Source organism: Hyperolius riggenbachi, chromosome 4 (assembly GCF_040937935.1).
Source record: "Hyperolius riggenbachi isolate aHypRig1 chromosome 4, aHypRig1.pri, whole genome shotgun sequence".
NCBI lineage: Eukaryota > Metazoa > Chordata > Amphibia > Anura > Hyperoliidae > Hyperolius > Hyperolius riggenbachi.
The window spans coordinates 477,824,121-477,842,058 of NC_090649.1; the positions used below are offsets into that span (position 1 = coordinate 477,824,121).

The window sequence follows — 17,938 nt, forward strand, 5'->3', positions numbered from 1 at the left end:
ACGATGCTGAAATCAGGACATTTAACATAAAAGTAGGTATCGTGAATAGTTTACTACATTCTGCTGAAGGCCCTTTTACACTTAATGCATTAGTACGTGTTTTTTCCATAGCAGTGCATTGTGAAAACATTTCAGTTAAAATGCATATAGTGGGAACTGTGCCATAGGAAACATGGGCATTACTTTGAAAATGAGTTTGTATTTTTTTTCAGCTATAACATAGAGCAACTGATTAAGTGTAAAAGGGGCCTGAGAATCCCCCATGAGGAGATGGACTAGTCCAAAACCTGTTGGTTCTGACATATTTTAATTGCTTACCTTTTTCGCTGTAGTGGTCCTTTAACTGGAGTTTGTTTGTGGGAAGTTGAATGTATATTTGAGGAGTTCATAAGGAATCCATATATGTTGGCGCATCATAAATTATTATTATGTTTTCCCCCAGGATGGTGCAAAGCTGGAGCTCAGGAAACTGAGTGACCCTCCGAATCCTAAGGATGTACGAGACATGGTGAAATACGCCCGCGGAGTAGTGGAAGAGTTCAGGAGAGCCAAGCACTTCAAATATATCCTTCTGTGTCATTCGTTTCAGGGAGAGCTCTATAGAAAGTTTTCAATTGATTTGGAAATGGCATTTTTAATCATTTTTCTGTCTGCATTTTTTTTCTTCTCATCTCTCTCGCATGACCACTTTGCCCAGCAGCGATGTAAATTGAAGTATTCGATCCCCAGCTTCTGCTGGTTCCATAATACTTGGGGTGCCTACACAAGCACAATCCCAGTCTACTGCAGAATAAATGGATTAACCACTTAAGTCTAGCTGGATGGATATATCTGTCCAGATAGACTGTGCTGCTGCTGCTACAGCGGCGCCGGGCGTGCACGCTCCCGCCACCTTCCGTTAGCCCTGAGATCATTTAATGGAAACATTGTTCCCATTCAACGATCAAAGTCCTTGGCAGAAAAAAACGACGTCCCCTTATCATAGGCTGCGGTCTTTCTGCGAAAAAACAAGTTTCCTGTTCTCTTTGTAGTTTTTGGAAGTGAGATCGTTATATTACATTTAAAATGAACGGTTTACCTCCCACACAAAAAATTACCCAAATAAAATGTTTAATAAAAATAAAAATTACAATTAAGTTACCTAAGGCTTTGAACTTTATAATATGCATGTCAAGAGAGTATATTACTATATTTTTTTTTTAAATTATAAGCTTGTAAATAGTGATGAACACAAATTGAAAAAATGCACCTTTATTTCCAAATAAAATATCAGCGCCATAAATCGTGATAGGGACATCATTTAAATGGTGTAATAACCGGGACAGATGGGCAAATAAAATACATGAGTTTTAATTACGGTAGCCTGTATTAATTTCAAACTATAATGGCCAAAAACTGAGAAATAATGAATTTTTCCATTTCTTTCTTAATCTTTCTGTTAAAATGAATTTAGAATAAAATAATCCTTAGCAAAATGTACCACCCAAAGAAAGCCTAAATGGTGGCGGGAAAAAACAAGATATAGATCATTTCTGTGTGCTAAGTAGTGGTAAAGTTATAGGCGAATGAATGGGAGGTGAAAGTTGCGCGGATGCATAACTGTAGGCTGAAGTGGTTAAAGAGGAACTCCAGTGAATATAATGTAATAAAAAAAGCTTCATTTTTACAATAATGATGTATAAATGATTTAGTCAGGGTTTGCCCATTGTAAAATCTTTCCTCTCCCTGATTTACATTCTGACATTTATCACATGGTGACATTTTTATTGCTGGCAGGTGGTGTCCGTGGAAGCAGCTGCTGCTTGCTTTTTTGGCAATTGGCAACAGCTGTTATTTCCCACAATTCAACAAGGCTCCCACAGCGTGAGGTCAACAGCATGGTCCTTCTTTTATTTATTTATTTTTTTTTAAACTCCAAACCTTTTGGGGTTTCACCACAATATCAGCCACACAGAGCCCCCTGAGGATCTGTTTGAGAAAATGAATAGATTTCTCGTGGGAAAGGGGTATCTGCTACTGATTGGGATGAAGTTCAATTCTTTGTTACGGTTTCTCTTTACGATAAAATGGGGCCCTAGGCAGGATAGCAGTTTTTGCCCACTGCTGATGGTGGGGGGCTAGCATCCAGCTGGCCCCTAGTCTCTGTCCAGGGCCTAGGCAACTGCCTAGGTTTGCCTTGTGGTTGATCTGGCTATTTATATTTTGAAGGGTTAAGGGAAAGGGAGACACAATGATTCCACCCATGCCTTGCTGTGTGCCACCCACAACTATTTCTAACTCCTCCCACTTTGAGTCTAAATCTTCCCTCCTTGGTCTCCAAATTTGTTTAGGAGCTGTGGAGGGTGAGAAGAGATGGTGGCATGGGGCATGAATGGGCAGACAACAGTTCAGCACATTACATAGTCAGGAGACTTCACCGGTGCCCCCTCAAGTTCTTCTTTCCAGCGCTGGGCACCACTGAACCTATTCAACAAGGGCTTGTCGAATAAGTTTGCGTGGCCACACTGAAGTAGCGCGGAGCTGCTTGTGCATGGCCTTTTCTTCTGTGCCACTGCCCAGGCTGTCTGTGCGTCTGTTTGTTGAAGAAGGGGGTCCTGGTGACCAGCAGTGGGCTCAAGGAGGATAGGAGTAGAGTTGGGTTTTTTTATTTTTTCATTATTGTAATAAGCAACAGCAGCAGAAATAGAGTTGTGCTTTAATAATTGGTAATTGCTGCATTTCATATGTGGGGTAATTGCTGCATTTCATACATGGGGGTAATTGCTGCATTTTAAATGTAGAGTGGCCTTTAATTTATGAGTTTATTTTTGTTAACTAAAACCGCAGTTTTTAGTATAAATTGCTGAGTTGGGCGCTGGGCCTCTAAAACATTTGCCATCACTAGTGTGTAGTCACCTTTTTTAGAGGGCCTCTGCTTTGTCCCCAGATAAGTTCCCTCACCCGTCCGAATAGGCATGTGACTTTCCTTGACTGTGCCACCTCCCAGCGAGCTGATGGAGATCTGCGAGTGCAGCATGGAGAGGATGGGGACCTTATTTGAGGATAGTAACGTTTACATGCTACACATGACCTATCAGGCCATGGGAATCTGCCTCTACATGCAGGACTGGGAAGGAGCCTTGAAGTATGGGGAGAAACTCATCCAGCCATACCGGTAAAGATTGCCGTTATAATTACTACTACGTTTTTAATATAGTGCTCATACAGTAATGATTCCAGCTTGCATGCAAATTGAAGGCAGATTGCATGCCGCTAGCAATTAAGCCAATTCAGATTCACTTCCTGTCTATTTCCATTGGTTTGCCTCTCGTCTGCCATCCTGTTATTTTTTTTTTTTTTTTTTCAGTGTCTTACAGATTTTATTAGATCTGTTACATCTCCGCTTAGTCTAAGTAGATCTGCAGACCTTTATACATTTGTTAGGTTTCGCTACTCGTTGATTGATTTATGATCGTTATTGATATTACCGGGGCCTTTCTCTGACAGACTGTTTTTGATCCTACCGATGGTTTCCTATACGTATGGATTCCCTTGTTGTTCTCTTATCATACTTCCTGTACTCTGATTTTTTTCTGCCAAGTTATTGTGTTGAAAAACTTTAAAGGGGCACTATGGCGAAAAATTTTAAAATATTTAAAATATGTGCAAACATATACACATAAGAAGTATGTTTTTTCCAGAGTAAAATGAGCCATAAATGACTTTTCTCTTATGTAGCTGTCACTTACAGTAGGTAGTAGAAATCTGACAGAAGTGACAGGTTTTGGACTAGTCCATCTCTTTATAGGGGATTCTCAGGGATAGATTTGTTTTCAAAAGCACTTAGTGAATGGCAGTTGCTCTGTCCAGCTGCCAAAAAACTGTCTATCGAGCAGGGAGGCTGGCCAGCATCCTTGTTTAAATCCTTTTTAGCGAATATCTTTATAAAGAATAAAAGCCTTGCTGAGAATCCCCTATGATGAGATGGACTAGTCCAAAACCTGTCACTTCTGTCAGATTTCTACTACCTACTGTAAGTGACAGCATTATAGGAGAAAAGTAATTTATGGCTCATTTTACTCTGGGAAAAATGTACTTCTTATTTGCCTGTTTGCACATATTTTAAATTTTTACAATATTTCGCCATCGTGCCCCTTTAATAAAAAGATCTGTTACATCACTAACTGCCCTTCAGGCCGATTTCTGCATATTGGCAGTTGCGGTGCAGTCTGGGGGCCGCACTGCCAAAAACAGGCCATCAGGGATTACCGCGTTAGTACATGGTAATCCCCGTCTGGTAGCAGGCCAAACAGGAAGTGATGCTCACTTCCTGTAGCCAAATCAATGACGTGGGCAAAAGCATATTGCTAAAATGCGCTTCTACGCATGCGAGTTGCGGTGATCATTTTACAAAAAAAAAATGCGCCGCCATAGACTGAACGACTTCCGGTGAGCCTTAGGTAACGTAGGTATGCGCTCGGGTTAGATTAGGGGCTTCTGGCGCACAGCATTGCATGTACTGTGATATGCCTCATAGACTGTCGCTGCCCTAGTGTTAGGCTGCAGTTATCTCCTATCCCTGCCACAGTCTAGACCAGTGGTCCTCGAACTAAGGCCCGCGGGCCGAATATGGCCCCCTGAGGCTTTTTTACCGGCCCACCACACACAAAATGTATTGCTTATAGATGGGATCAACTACATCTTTAAGTATTGGCAGCCCGCATATAGAATAGCAGTGAAACTAATGGAAACTAGTGAATTACTGCTTTCTGGCTTCCATGTGGATGGGTGGTGCACCCATCCACAAGGAAGCCAGAAAGCAGTAATTCACTAGTTTCCATTTTCCATTCAAATTCCACATCAGGTGACACTGCTGTCCAATTGGACTGCAGGTTGTCACCTGGGTATGCTTCACTGTCTGCCCCGCAAAGACTTCTGCATCATTTTATGTATACTCCGGCTCCCCAGCAGTCTGATGTATGTTGGCCCGACCCTCGACCCAAAACATTTGGGGACCCCTGATCTAGACAGATGGGGAAATTATCCTGTCCCCACTCAGGCTATATGTAGATGTAGGGCAGCACGGTAGTGTAGTGGTTAGCGCGCTCGCCTTGCAGCGCTGGGTCCCTGGTTCCAATCCCATCCAAGTCAACATTTTGCATGGAGTTTGTATGTCCTCCCCGTGTCTGCATGGGTTTCCTCTGGGCCCTCCTGTTTCCTCCCACATCCTAAAAACATACAGATTAACGGGCTTCCCCCTAAGAAGAAATTGTCCCTAGACTATGATACATGCACTATATGATACACACATATGACTATGGGAGGGACTAAATTGTGAGCCCCTCTGAGGGACAGTTAATAACAAGACTGTATTCTGTACAGCGCTGCGTAATATGTCGACGCTTTCCCCTATAATAAAACCCTTCATTCTCTGCGTCACATGTCCCTGTGTGTGTGTCCCGCATGCACTCTGCGCATGTGCAGGGACAGACATTGAGGGAGAGTGATGCGCAACGAGCGATGAGGGGTGGACGGGACGGCGGGCATGTGCAGGTGGGCGGATGCGTTGTGCACGCGCGTGGTGGAAATGTGCGCGGCGGGCGCATGCGCAGTGACAGACCTAGCCCGTTTTTTAAACTGGCTTAGGTCCACTAGTACAGTATAAATACTTATAAAATAAATGTAGAAAGGTGGGCAAAAACCCTTCCTCCAGGGTGGATAATCATAATTGTGTAGAAACCAAGGCACCAGTGTAGTGTAAAATATATTAAAAAACTGTTTGGGGGAGGGGGGGGGGGGCAGAGGGGTAGCAGAAGCACTCTGCAAATAAATTGGAGGGTGGCTTAAAGGGACCCATATTGGTTCAAGGTGGGGAAAGGTGCATACACATATCCAATTTTGATTGGCCAATGTTACCACTTACACACCGTATGAGAGCTTACCGACACAATATGCTCCTAGCATTCAAAATCTGTTTGTCCTCCTACTACACGGAGGTGGTAAAACTGGTCAGTGTTTGGCCAATCGCAATTGGACGTGTGTATGCTATATCCTGAAAAACTTTCATTCTTACTAATCCAGCTACAAACTGTTGAAATGTGGTCCTAGCATGGTTATACCTGCAGCTCTGCCACCTCCCTCCGCACACCCCTCCCTTCTCAGGAGTCCTGCTGTCTGCTCTCTGGTGTGCAGAGACAAGACAGCTGTTCTGTGTGTTCAGGGCTTTCTCTTTAACAAGTGCTGATGTCTTCCAGGGAGCATTACCCTGCATACTCTCTGAATGTCGCGTCTATGTGGCTGAAGCTTGGGCGGCTTTACATGGGGCTGGAAATGAAGACTGGTGGAATAAAGGCTCTAAAAAGGGTAAGCAGAATTTTTGTTTTTTAGATCGATGAATGAACTTTTGTTTTTTTTTTGTTTCTTTAAGTACCACTATCACGAAAAAGTAGGCAGCTAAAAATCTGACAGAACTGACAGGTTTCGGGCCAGTCCATCTCCTCATGGGGGATTCTCAGGATTTTCTTTGTTTTCAACAGCATTTCCTGAACAGCAGTTGCAAAGTATAACTGACAAAATAGTGTGCAAGTTAGTAGGGAGGCCGGCTGGTATGTTACTATTTTGGTAGTTAAACTGCTGTTCAGGAAATGCTGCTGAAAACAAAGAAAACCCTGAGAATCCCCCATGAGGAGATGGACTGACCCAAAACCTGTCTGTTTTGTCAGATTTTTTGCGATAGTGGTCCTTTAATGATTTAAAGCTGCCCCCAGGGAGCCTGATCAATGCTCTAGTGAATTACAAAACCGTGTCTGTGACTGATCTCATCTGCCCCAAGATTTATCATCTCCCTGTGATTATCCAGCCCTCCTATGTTGCTGTCACAGTAGGCAGTAGAAATCTGACAGAAGCGACAGGTTTTGGACTAGTCAATCTCTTCATAGGGGATTCTCAGGGATTTATTTATTTTCAAAAGCACTTAGTGAATGGCCTTGCTGTGAATCCCCTATGAAGAGATGGACTAGTCCAAAACCTGTTGCTTCTGTCAGATTTCTACTGCCTACTGTAAGTGACAGCAACACAGGAGAAAAGTAATTTATGGCTCATTTTACTCTGGGAAAAAGGTACTTATTTCTTTTTTTGCACGTATTTTAAATTCTTCAACTTTTCGCCATAGTGCCCCTTTAACGAGGAAACTGGCAGGGGGGAAAATCCTGGGCTGCATAAAAGGGAGTGAATAATTGCTGCACTTGGGGATCTGGGTGAGGTATTTACTGCAGTTAAGGGACAGGAGGGGTTAATGGCTGCAGTACTGTATGCAGTGCAGTCATAAACCCCTCTTGGTCCCCAAGTCAGAAATTAACTTTGCTGGGTAGACTTATAGTTGAGTTGATAGAAAAATTCCAGCTTAAGAGGGTTGAATATTGGAGTTGACTCGGAAATCAGATCGAACCTGTTGGAAATTATCTTTTCGACTTCTTCATAAATTGTATCTGATTGGCTTTAACCACTTTATCCACAAGTCGGTAGATATACGTCCTCTGGGACTTCATCTAAGCCACGAGTCAGTAGATATACGTCTTGTAGCAGAAGCAGTGCTGTGCAGGATTGGACTTGCTCCTGGGCACATTTCTGGCACTATCTGATGCAGCACTAATTGGTGAAGGGGAATATATGTTTCCTGAGCTAATGAGATTGATTTTTTTCTATTAAAAATATTTTTTATTTTCTCAGTTCATAATGAAAAGTACACTCTGTAGCATTATTTCAGAATCTAATATCTTCACCATAAATTGTGACAGGAACATAATCTAAGTTTTGTGGTAAGAATAGCCAAACAATTTTTTTTTTTTTATCTACAGTAGCACTTTTTATTTTTAAACTGGAATTGGTAAAACTGAGAAATGTTTTTTTTCCTATTTTTTTTTTTGTTTTCCCATTAAAATTCATAGAAAACAAAATAGTTCGAGGAAAAAAAATGGCAGACAATGAAAGCCTAGTTTGTCTTGAAAAAAAAACAATAAATATTTTATGTCTGTGTCCTAAGTAGGGATAAAGTTATTTCTGATTAAATAAGGACATAGCTAAACTGTCAAAACTGCTCTGGTCCATAAGTGGGGGAAAAAAGGTCTGGATGCGAAGTGGTTAATATTTGTATTTTTTTTTTGTTCCCTGTTGGCAGGCTCTCGCTATAATGGAGGTGGCGCATGGCCCGGATCACCCCTATATAGATGAAATAAAAAAAGAGATGGAACAGTAACGCAGAGGGTCTGTTCCGCGATCTTCTATTTAAACATGCATCAGGACTGGGAGTGCGTCTGCTGGACATGGGATGCCGCCGCCCCCTGGCGACAACTTCCTGTATCATAGCTTGGCTAAAGAAGTCTCTTGTCACTTGTAGCAGCACTCAGGAGGCTTTTTCATACTTTAACAACCAATACAAACTGCCCTGTATTTATTTTACATTTCCACTAGGGGGCAGCAGAGCATCGTATACACACGTGGACTGATGAAGACTGTATGATGCTGACTAGCATGTTTAAAACGCCTCTTTTCTATGATGCCTTCCTGCTATGAGTTCAGCCAGTATCGGTTAGAGATCGATTGCTCCATTTGCTAGATAGTGAGCATCAGAGCCATCGATTGCTCTGATCGGCAGTGGATGAATGAGAGCAGAGGCATAATTATGATGCTAGCTGCATGGACATTACATGATCTACTCACCTTTGCTTTGGTTCATTCTTAAAAACTCCATACTGGTATGTTATGTATTGTTCAATTGTCCATATCTGCAAATATTGATTTAAAGCGGACCTAAACTCAGAACTACATGGGTGCATTTCTCTGTTTTCCTTCTGTCCTGTGCAAGAGTTTAGGTCCACTTTAAATACTTTATTGTTCCCTTGGAGAGGTTGTAGAGAAGCACATGTGATTGATGTGTTTGTTTTCTGATTGATTGGTGGTGATCACATGATCATGTCTAACTTCTGCTTTAGTGATGGTTCTGTCTAGGAGACCTCATGGAGAAGCATGTGATCAGTTCGGTCAGGTGATTGATATGTAAGTCTCTGATTTGCTAATCCTTATGTTCTAAAGCAGGATGCGAGCATGGCAAATCAGAGCTTTGTAAATTTATCAGCTGATCAAACCAATCACCTGCTTCTCCATGCCTTCTAGACATGACCATCGCTATTCTGCTCCCTGTTTAGAGCTATATATACTCCATCAGCGATGTATCTAGGGAAAAGGCACCTATGGCAAACAGTAACATTTTGCCCCAGGGAAAGGAGGGGGTGGCAAACACTCCAAGAATTTTAAGATGTACTGGTAGTTCCAATTTGGGTTCCAAGTTGAAGTGAAGAATGGCCTGTAAAGGTGGGTACACACATCAGAGAAAAGTCTGGAAAATGAAAGATCACAGACCAATTTTACCCCCTTTCATGTAGTATGAGAGCCATACCTACACAGTCTATTCTATGGAGCTGGACTCCCCATCAGAAAAAAATCTTTGCAAGATGCTGTACACATGCAACAGATCAGTATCTGCAAAAGATCCGTTCCTGCAAAATGCATCCATAGTCTATGATATCTGCAGATCATCCTACACACCTTGTTTAACGGACATTCATCTGCAGATCAGACAATTATCTGCCGATCTGAAGATCCATCCTGGTGGATCTGATCTGCAGATGAAGTCTGTTAAACAAGATGTGTATGATGATCTGCAGATATCAGACTATGAATGCAATTTGCAGGAACGGATGTTTGGCAGGAACAGATCTTTTGCAGATACTGATCTGTTGCATGTGTACAGCGTCTTTGTGTGCAGCATCTTGCAAAGATTTTTTATCTGATGGGGAGTTCAGCTCCATAGAATAAACTATGTAGAGTATGGCTCTCATGCTACATGGAAGGGGGTAAAATTGGTCTGTGATCTTTCATTTTCCAAAGACTTTTATCTGACGTGTCTACCTACTTTAGGAATTAAGTATGGCAACAGGTCAGTGTATACATATCTCCCAAATAACAATTAAGCAGATGGTTTCCACCGTAAAAGTGAAATTGTAATCAGGCAGCAGAATGTCTCTCAAAAATTAAAGACTACCCCTCCTCCCTTAACAGACATCCAAATAAAGGTGGCCTCACACGATACAATAAAATGATCCGATTTTACGGCAATTCGATAAAACCGATCGGGTCTCCTGAAAAAATTGAAAGTTGTTTTTTTTTTTATCATTTGACTGCAAAATCTGGATTTTCCATTTTTTTTTTTCAATTTTAATCGAACTGGAATGCCAGATATTTTTCTTCAATCTTTCTAAAGATTGTCAATTTATTAATACACACACCCTAGCAATTTTCTCTGATTTTCCAATCATGTTTATCATAATTGGGGAAAAATGTTACATAGGTGTGTGGTACATTGGTCAGATTTTTGAAATGTTACAATCAGTCAGAAAAATTGATTGCAATTCTTAAATTGAACAGATATTTAAAAAATAGTATGGTATGTGGCCACTTTTAAGCTTACCTTTCTTCATGCTGTCTCTGGCATTAAGTTACCCAAATCTGAACTAATCTTCTTCCTGCCCAGAACTCAATAAATGCTGAAGAGCAGAGCTTCTGACAGCTGCTCAGTCTTGTAAAGAGGTGCCTATGGCACGTGCCCTACCTGCTCCCCTGCAGATACGCCTTTGCACACCATGCAACTTTCACTTCAAATCCTATTCTCAATTGAGAAATTGATTGCATTGGGAAAATATATACACATATAGGCTACTGACTGCTAGCGACCAATCCCAAGCTCAAAATCTATCTCGCTCTCCTGATTGGAAGCAGATTATACATGCAGAAAAAGATTGAAGGCAATATTGGCTATTCTGTGTGTATGTGGGGAAAGCCTTCTATGGGGGCACTTTCTTTTGAGACTTGTTCCTTGTCATGATGGGGGTGTTTTTGTGTTATTCTTCAGAACTGCTAAAGTACAAGTCCTGGATTATCTTTGCCTCTCCACACACTTGGCCCTTTTCCACTATCTGTGTTTTTTGTCAAAAACGCAAAACCCATGTGTTTGCTGATTAAGTGCAGCCTGTTTAAAAAATAAGAATCTTGGGTGGTCTTTTCCACTGCGTTTTTTTACAAATCGGATTGCAGCAAACGCATGTCTGTACATTGAAATGCATAACTCATCATTATCGCAAAGTATAGGAATGTATGAAAAATGTATAGAAATGTTTGCGTGTTTTTGTTTTGATGTAACCACTAGTATCGATTTTTCAAAAATCAATACACTTGCCAATTAGAAAAATGGAAATGCAAACGCATAAAAAAAAGCTCACATCAAAATAGGTCAAAAATGCAAATGCGTGGGTTTGCAGTGGAAAAAGGCAATAAATGGGTCTGGAATTCTGGAAAGGCACGGGCCTTGGGTGCTGCAACCTAAAGGTCACCTGATGTGAAATAGGGGTTGCTGCATATAGTGGAGAAGGCTGCTAATGGGAATCAACACATGAAAAAAAGAAACTGATGCCAAAGGGAGCTGATCTCAAAAAAGAAAGGGGCTGCAGTGCATGGATGTTACACATGGATGAGGGGGCTGCACATGGAATGGGAGGGGGCTGTAGTGCATGGATGATACACATGGATGAGGGGGCTGCACATGGAATGGGAGGTGGCTGTAGTGCATGGATGATACACATGGATGAGGGGGCTGCACATGGAATGGGAGGTGGCTGTAGTGCATGGATAATACACATGGATGAGGGAGCTGCACATGGAATGGGAGGTGGCTGTAGTGCATGGATGATACACATGGATGAGGGGGCTGCACATGGAATGGGAGGTGGCTGTAGTGCATGGATGTTACACATGGATGAGGGGGCTGCACATGGAATGGGAGGGGCGATTCTGCACACAGAACAGAAGCACCAACATACTTGGCCTAGGGGTGGAAAAAGTATAAATCTGGCCTTGCATGAAAGGGCTTTGCTTCCACACGTTTCTGACACTAGATGGCCCTTGCATCCACACCATCACAAGAACTTGTCATGGCAGGGATAGGAGTTTTGCAGTTTTCCTTGTGCGATCTGTATTTCAATGCAAGTCAGTGTCTGATTTCGAAGTTGAGTTAGTTGCCTGTGAATGCAGATTTTCTTTTTTCATGCATACTTAACACGCACAGATATTGCTAAGAACGCATACACAAGTTCATTCAATATACAAAAAAGAGCTGCAAGTTTGTGCATGTGGGAAATTGCATGTAGAATTCGGAATAGTGAATGTTCCCTAACTATCATGTTATCAAGCTGAATTAATGCTGTTTCTTACATACTTTATAGTACCGGTACTTGCTTGCTGCTGAAAATGTGTTACTGTAGATGTGATAAATGATTTAATTGAATAAGGCCCAGTTTGCACTGGCATAATAAACTGTGTCCTTGTAGCGGATCTCACCTGTTCTGCTGCACGGACCGCAAGTTTGGGTGGGGGTGATTTTTTTTTTTTTTTTTTTTGGATCGTTGGATGCATTACATTGCCCGCACGCTAAAGGAACAGAGGATCATGGGTGAAAAATTAAAAACTGATGCCTTTTTAAAAACTGATCTGTTTGGATGCATCGGTTTTATTTACATTGATCCTTTTTTTTGTTTTTTTTGTTTTTTTTTTTTATCCTGCAGTGTGAACTGGGCCTTAGGGTCCTGCCAAAAGACTATTTTTTATTCTGGACTGCTAAGATTATTTTTTGGAATGTGCAGAAGCATCTAACAAAGTCCAAAATGATTGTACAGATGAGCTTTAAACTGTATTAGTTTGCGGGGCCAGTAACGAGAGTTGAGGGTAGGACTATACTTGCCTTGGCATGATGCCTCAGTGGCATGATGTTCCTAGGTGACCTGTGGGTAGGACTATACTTACCATAGCAAGCATGATGACTCAGTGGAGCGATGGTCTTCTAGCATTCTCCTCTAGAAATCACAGGCTTCCTTCTTATCTAAGGATAAACTTTCCTAGTCAGGGAGAGTAGAGAGGTCTTCATAGGGCTTGTGTCTAGTTTAGATGGTCAATTAGATGAAAACTATTCCCACCTCGATGCCAGTTAAATACGATTGAATGTAGATTTGACTTGGTTCAATCAAATATACTTCCTGCTAGTTTTCGATTGGTCCAATGCCAAGCTGATTTAAATTTGCATGCAAGCTGAAATTTGCCTCTTATTGACCATCTCGAATGTCCACTCCTCTTGGACCTTTTCACAAGAGATCTATGTAAATACATGGCTTCCTCCCATACTATTAAAGGATATACTTTAATACAAAAGGTTTGATTATATCTGTTTGCTCTACAGAGTGTCAGAGGTACTGTAAGTGGTTTAGTTTCTGATGTCTGGATGCAGAGATTGGGCTTCTGTAACCTAGTATCGTCCCCACCTACAGCACTTCATGCTGGCTGTTGTAAAAGCGCTCTCCATTCTAACTGAAGGTTGTGGTAGACTAGGGGGAGGGGCTACTTCAGTCTGTTCAAAGGTGGTAGACCAGGTCTTCCCAAAGGCAGAAGACCAGGGGGCAGGGCTACTGCAGTCTACAGTTGTGATGTTAGAAGCTGTACCCTTGACCTGCCACCTCACCTATTTGTGAACAGTACTGAGTAGTCTCTTTTTTTTCATTTACTGCGGTGAAATTGGGCATTGAGGGAAGTACTAAACCACAGTTCCCACCAGAAATAAGATTTCTCTAATGGTTCCATCATTAATTCTCCTCCAAGAATGTAAAATCAGATGCCTATTGGTTGGTCACATGATCGGTAACATGCTTCCGACTGAAATTTTCTGCAGATGTAGCAAATTTTCTTGTGGTCTCTCACTCAGACCTCCCACCTGGGATGTTAAGATACAACCTTCTGATGCACTTTAGGAGGCGGTAATCAGGTCAAATGTATTTCATGTGTAGCTACAGTTGTCCTTTAAGACCTCTTTCATGGGCAGGATGACTGGAGCTTCCATTGCCTGTCAACTTCTGCAGACCAGCCAGGTGCTTGTAGGCATCTGCAAACGTGGCACTGGCAGCGAGATGGTGCTAGTTTCGTACCTGAGCGGTTGGCAACGTTTAGACGTTACCATGGCTGTGCAGTCGGTACAAAAAGCATGCCACTCCAGTTCCCCCAAAATTGCTCCAACTCCTCGAGTCTGACTCCACAGCCCTGACCATTACGAAGTGCATTAACCACCTGTGGTAACAAACGCCACCAGTCAGTTGCATGATGTAGCATCCACATGGACCTCGTAGCTCTGTGCCCGAACTGTGCAGCAAATGGTACCGTTCAGCCATCAAAGTGGAAGAGGACTTGAAGCAGTTTCACTTTTTTAAGGAGGCCTCCACCCATATGCTGTAAATGTTTAAAACGAAGTGTGTTTATAGCTCAGAATACTCACTCTTGCAAGAAACTCTTACTTTAATTTTTGTTTCCTTCTGATATTGGCTTGGTGTTCCTGTTTGGATGAAATGTATGCAAATGAATTCATTTCTTTAAAAAAAATAAAATGTATATTGCTGTGGTTTTGTGAACTGTAGTCCAAAACCGTATGCCACTGTGTGCCTGCACGGTCTATTACGAAAAGTGCTGTTAACACCGCATTGGAATAAAAAACAAATTTTTTTAAACTGTCTGTTTCAAATTTCTAAACCTAAAATTCAGAGTTGCATAATTTTAGGTGCAGTGCGGTCACCAGGGGCGTTTCTAGGTTCCTGGGAGTTCCGGGGCACAAATAGAGAACGAGTGGGTGAACAATGGGTGTGGCCATGCTGTGTAAAGTGGGCGTGGTCATAGGTGGGGCCAAATGTACATGAACATTGCAGTGTCGTAACAAATATATTCAATAGGCAGTATTTCACATATATAAGACCCTCACCTGGCTTCTGTCTTGCCTTCGGCTGGCTGGTCTGTGCGCTGTACTCGGCTGGTGGTGATGCTGTGCTGGCCTGGCTGGCGGTGATGTTGAGCCGGCCTGAATTTGCTGGGCAATTTATTGGGGGCTTTACTAGGCTGTAGATAGGTAGGTGCCTCCAGTATAGGTTAGATAGCTACCCCTAGTGTAGGAGGGGGCACTGGGCAGGGGGACCGGGGGAAGCGGGCATTTAAAAACTCACCTTCCTCCAGATTGACGCAGGCACAGCTTCCATGCGCTTCAGACTTCCTCCTTCGGTGGCCCTCGCCTTGGTAACCCAGGTGACGGACGCTGGGGGGAGGAAGTTGGAAGGAGATGAAGTGGTGATCATAGGTGAGTTTTTAACTGCCTACTCCCCCTCCTGCCACTCAATCGATCTGGGGCACCATGGCAACAGGTTCCAGGCCGGTGCCCCGGATCAAAGGCCCTATCGACGCCAATGGCGGTCAACCCCTTCCCAGTCACTCCTCGAGTGTCTCTCACCATAGCAGATCCATAGGTTTCTTTTGGCTTGCCCACCGGCATATGCAGAGTATCGCACAGCTGAGAGTACACTCACCCATCCATGCTGCCTGCCACTGTCTCATATCCAGGACGTCCTGCAATGGCGCCTCTCATTACGTGCAGGACGCAAGATACGAGACTGTGGCAGGCGGTGTGGATAGGTGAGTGTACGCTCCGCTGTGCGATACTCTGCATATGCCAGCGCGGAATCTAGTTTTAGTTTTCTGCCTTGGACCTGTCTTTAAGAATACACATTTTCGCAAAATGCACTGAGAACTAGAGGTATGAGACAACACGTTTTCTAAAGAAAATTTTGTGAAGATGTATCTTGCAAAAACTTTGAATCAGGCAAAAATGAAACTTTTCGGAAGCAAAAGGGACTTGGCGCTAATCTACTTTAAAGAACCCAGTAGGAAAGAACAGTTCACCAATCACAGCACCAAGGGTTGTGATTGGTTGCATAGTGTGGGTGTATGACTACTACAACCTATCGGAAACCTAAAAGTTTGAGAGGGAACCGTCCACCCAATCACATTAGTGGAATTTCCCTACAAGGTTTCTCGCTGGGTCTTCTAAAGTAGACTAGCATCAAAGTATTTGGCGAAAATACGAGCTCGTGCCTAGTATCCCATCACAATCCAGGAATTTGTGTCTGGGGGGGGGGGGGGGGGGGGGGTAGAAACTTGAGAACTACCATATTTTAGATAAAGCCAAAAATGCATTGAATTTGGATTGGCCTATGACTGGCCAGTTTAGCGATTCCATGTAGCATGAGGGCCAACAGATTCTATTTATCTGCTTTTGATCTCAGCAGGCAGAACTTTGTGCTGTAAATTATTGGAATGCTTTGATGTCCCTCTGCTGGCAGAAAATATAGAAACTGAAAGCAGATCTGTTATTGTCTCACACTGCCCCTAGTGACAAGCGGCCATAAATACACATTACAGCAGTACTAAGAAGCAAGGAAATGTAACAAATAAGAAATGTGCTAAAATAATCTGGCCTGGAGTACATGCAAGCCTCTAAATAAATTGTCTGCTAAAAGGTTAAATACTATGAGTAGAGTGTGTAGGTAGGCTCTCATACTACACAGAAGTGGTGAAATTGGACAATCTTTGGTGTGTATGCACCCCAAGTCCTTCTCAAGTAATTTTCTTAGCTCCAAAAAAAGAAAGAAAACATTGTACAGAAATCCAGTATTTATTAAAAAGACGTGTAGCCATTTCCACATATTTACAGTGACCCATGTTAATAAAAAAAAAAACATAACACACACACTAGCCACACACCCCAAGGAATAAAATAGTCCGTGTTAAGGAAAACCAATTATACACAAAAAGTTAGGTTTACGTTTGATACAAAAAAGTGTTTTATAAGAACAAGTTGACATAAAAAAAAACCAATATACAGGAACCAAAATATAATACAGTGATCTAACCAAGCACATATACAGAATGGTAGAAAAAGTCACAGTGCAAACAATACTGTTTCCAAATCATAGAATCCTCATCCGAGCATGAAAGCAATAAATCTTCCGCTATTCACAATCCTACATATAAAATATGCATAGTATATAGTGCTGCATTCACATCTAGGGAAAAGAATGCAGGTGGTCGCAGTGGAAACCATGGCAAGGGTTAAACAATAAGTTATAGGAATACTTAAATAACAAATTTTCAACTTTTGAATAGCACTTTTATCCTGACAGACTCAAATGCTTGAGAGGCAGCCACTAGGGTGCGCTCAGTAGGCAGTGGCAGTGTTAGGGGGTCTTGCCCAAGTATTCCTTACTAAATAGGTAGAGCTGAGATTTAAAGGATACCCGAACTGACATGTGACATAATGAGATAGACATGGGTATGTACAGTGCCTAACTCACAAATAACTATGCTGTTACTTTTTTTTTTCTTTCTCTGCCTGAAAGAGTTAAATATCAGGTATGTAAGTGGCTGACTCAGGCTGATAGGAAGTAACTACAGTGTGACCCTCACTCATAAGAAATTCCCCTTTTTATCTCTCTTACTCACAGAAGCCTTTTTCTGCTAGTAAACCAGAGACGAGGAAAAGAAAGCTTCCTCCAGCCCCATGCACATGGATCGCTCCCACGGCACAGGCCTAAGTTGCCTGTAGCTCCGATACTGGGTCCCGTAACTTCCTCCAGTCACGGCCAGTCTGACGTAAGAGAAGTGTACTCTGCATATCTCTCAAGCAGCCACTGGAGGGATACATAGAGGGCGCACTACTCTTGCACAGACTGGCCGCGACCGGCTGAAGTGACGGGACCTGATAGCGGAGCTGCAGGCAGCGGAGTGGGAGCGATACGTGCGAATGAGGCTGGAGGAAGCCCCAGGTATGTATAAAACTTTTCCTCAGCTCTGTTACGCTTTAAGCAACAGAGCATTTTTGTCAGTGTGAACACAAGAGAGAAACAGAGAGCCCACTATAGTGTAGTATGTATGGTTTGTTATGTCACACCATAATAATAGCGGTTGTTGAAGTAATACTCACAAAGCTGGGTTA

At 42.4% G+C, this 17,938-nt stretch overlaps 1 protein-coding gene across 1 annotated transcript in view; it reads left to right on the forward strand.

Annotated features, from left to right (window-relative positions):
• SMYD2 (SET and MYND domain containing 2) overlaps positions 1–9,391 on the forward strand; it is a 72,336-nt gene extending 62,945 nt beyond the window's left edge. The window contains exons 9-12 of the mRNA XM_068279701.1: positions 443–563; positions 2,980–3,154; positions 6,234–6,342; positions 8,156–9,391. Of these exons, the coding sequence (XP_068135802.1) occupies positions 443–563; positions 2,980–3,154; positions 6,234–6,342; positions 8,156–8,233 (483 nt within the window). The 3' untranslated portion in view covers positions 8,234–9,391. The remainder of the gene's footprint in view (positions 1–442; positions 564–2,979; positions 3,155–6,233; positions 6,343–8,155) is intronic.
• The last annotated feature ends 8,547 nt before the right edge of the window (positions 9,392–17,938 follow it).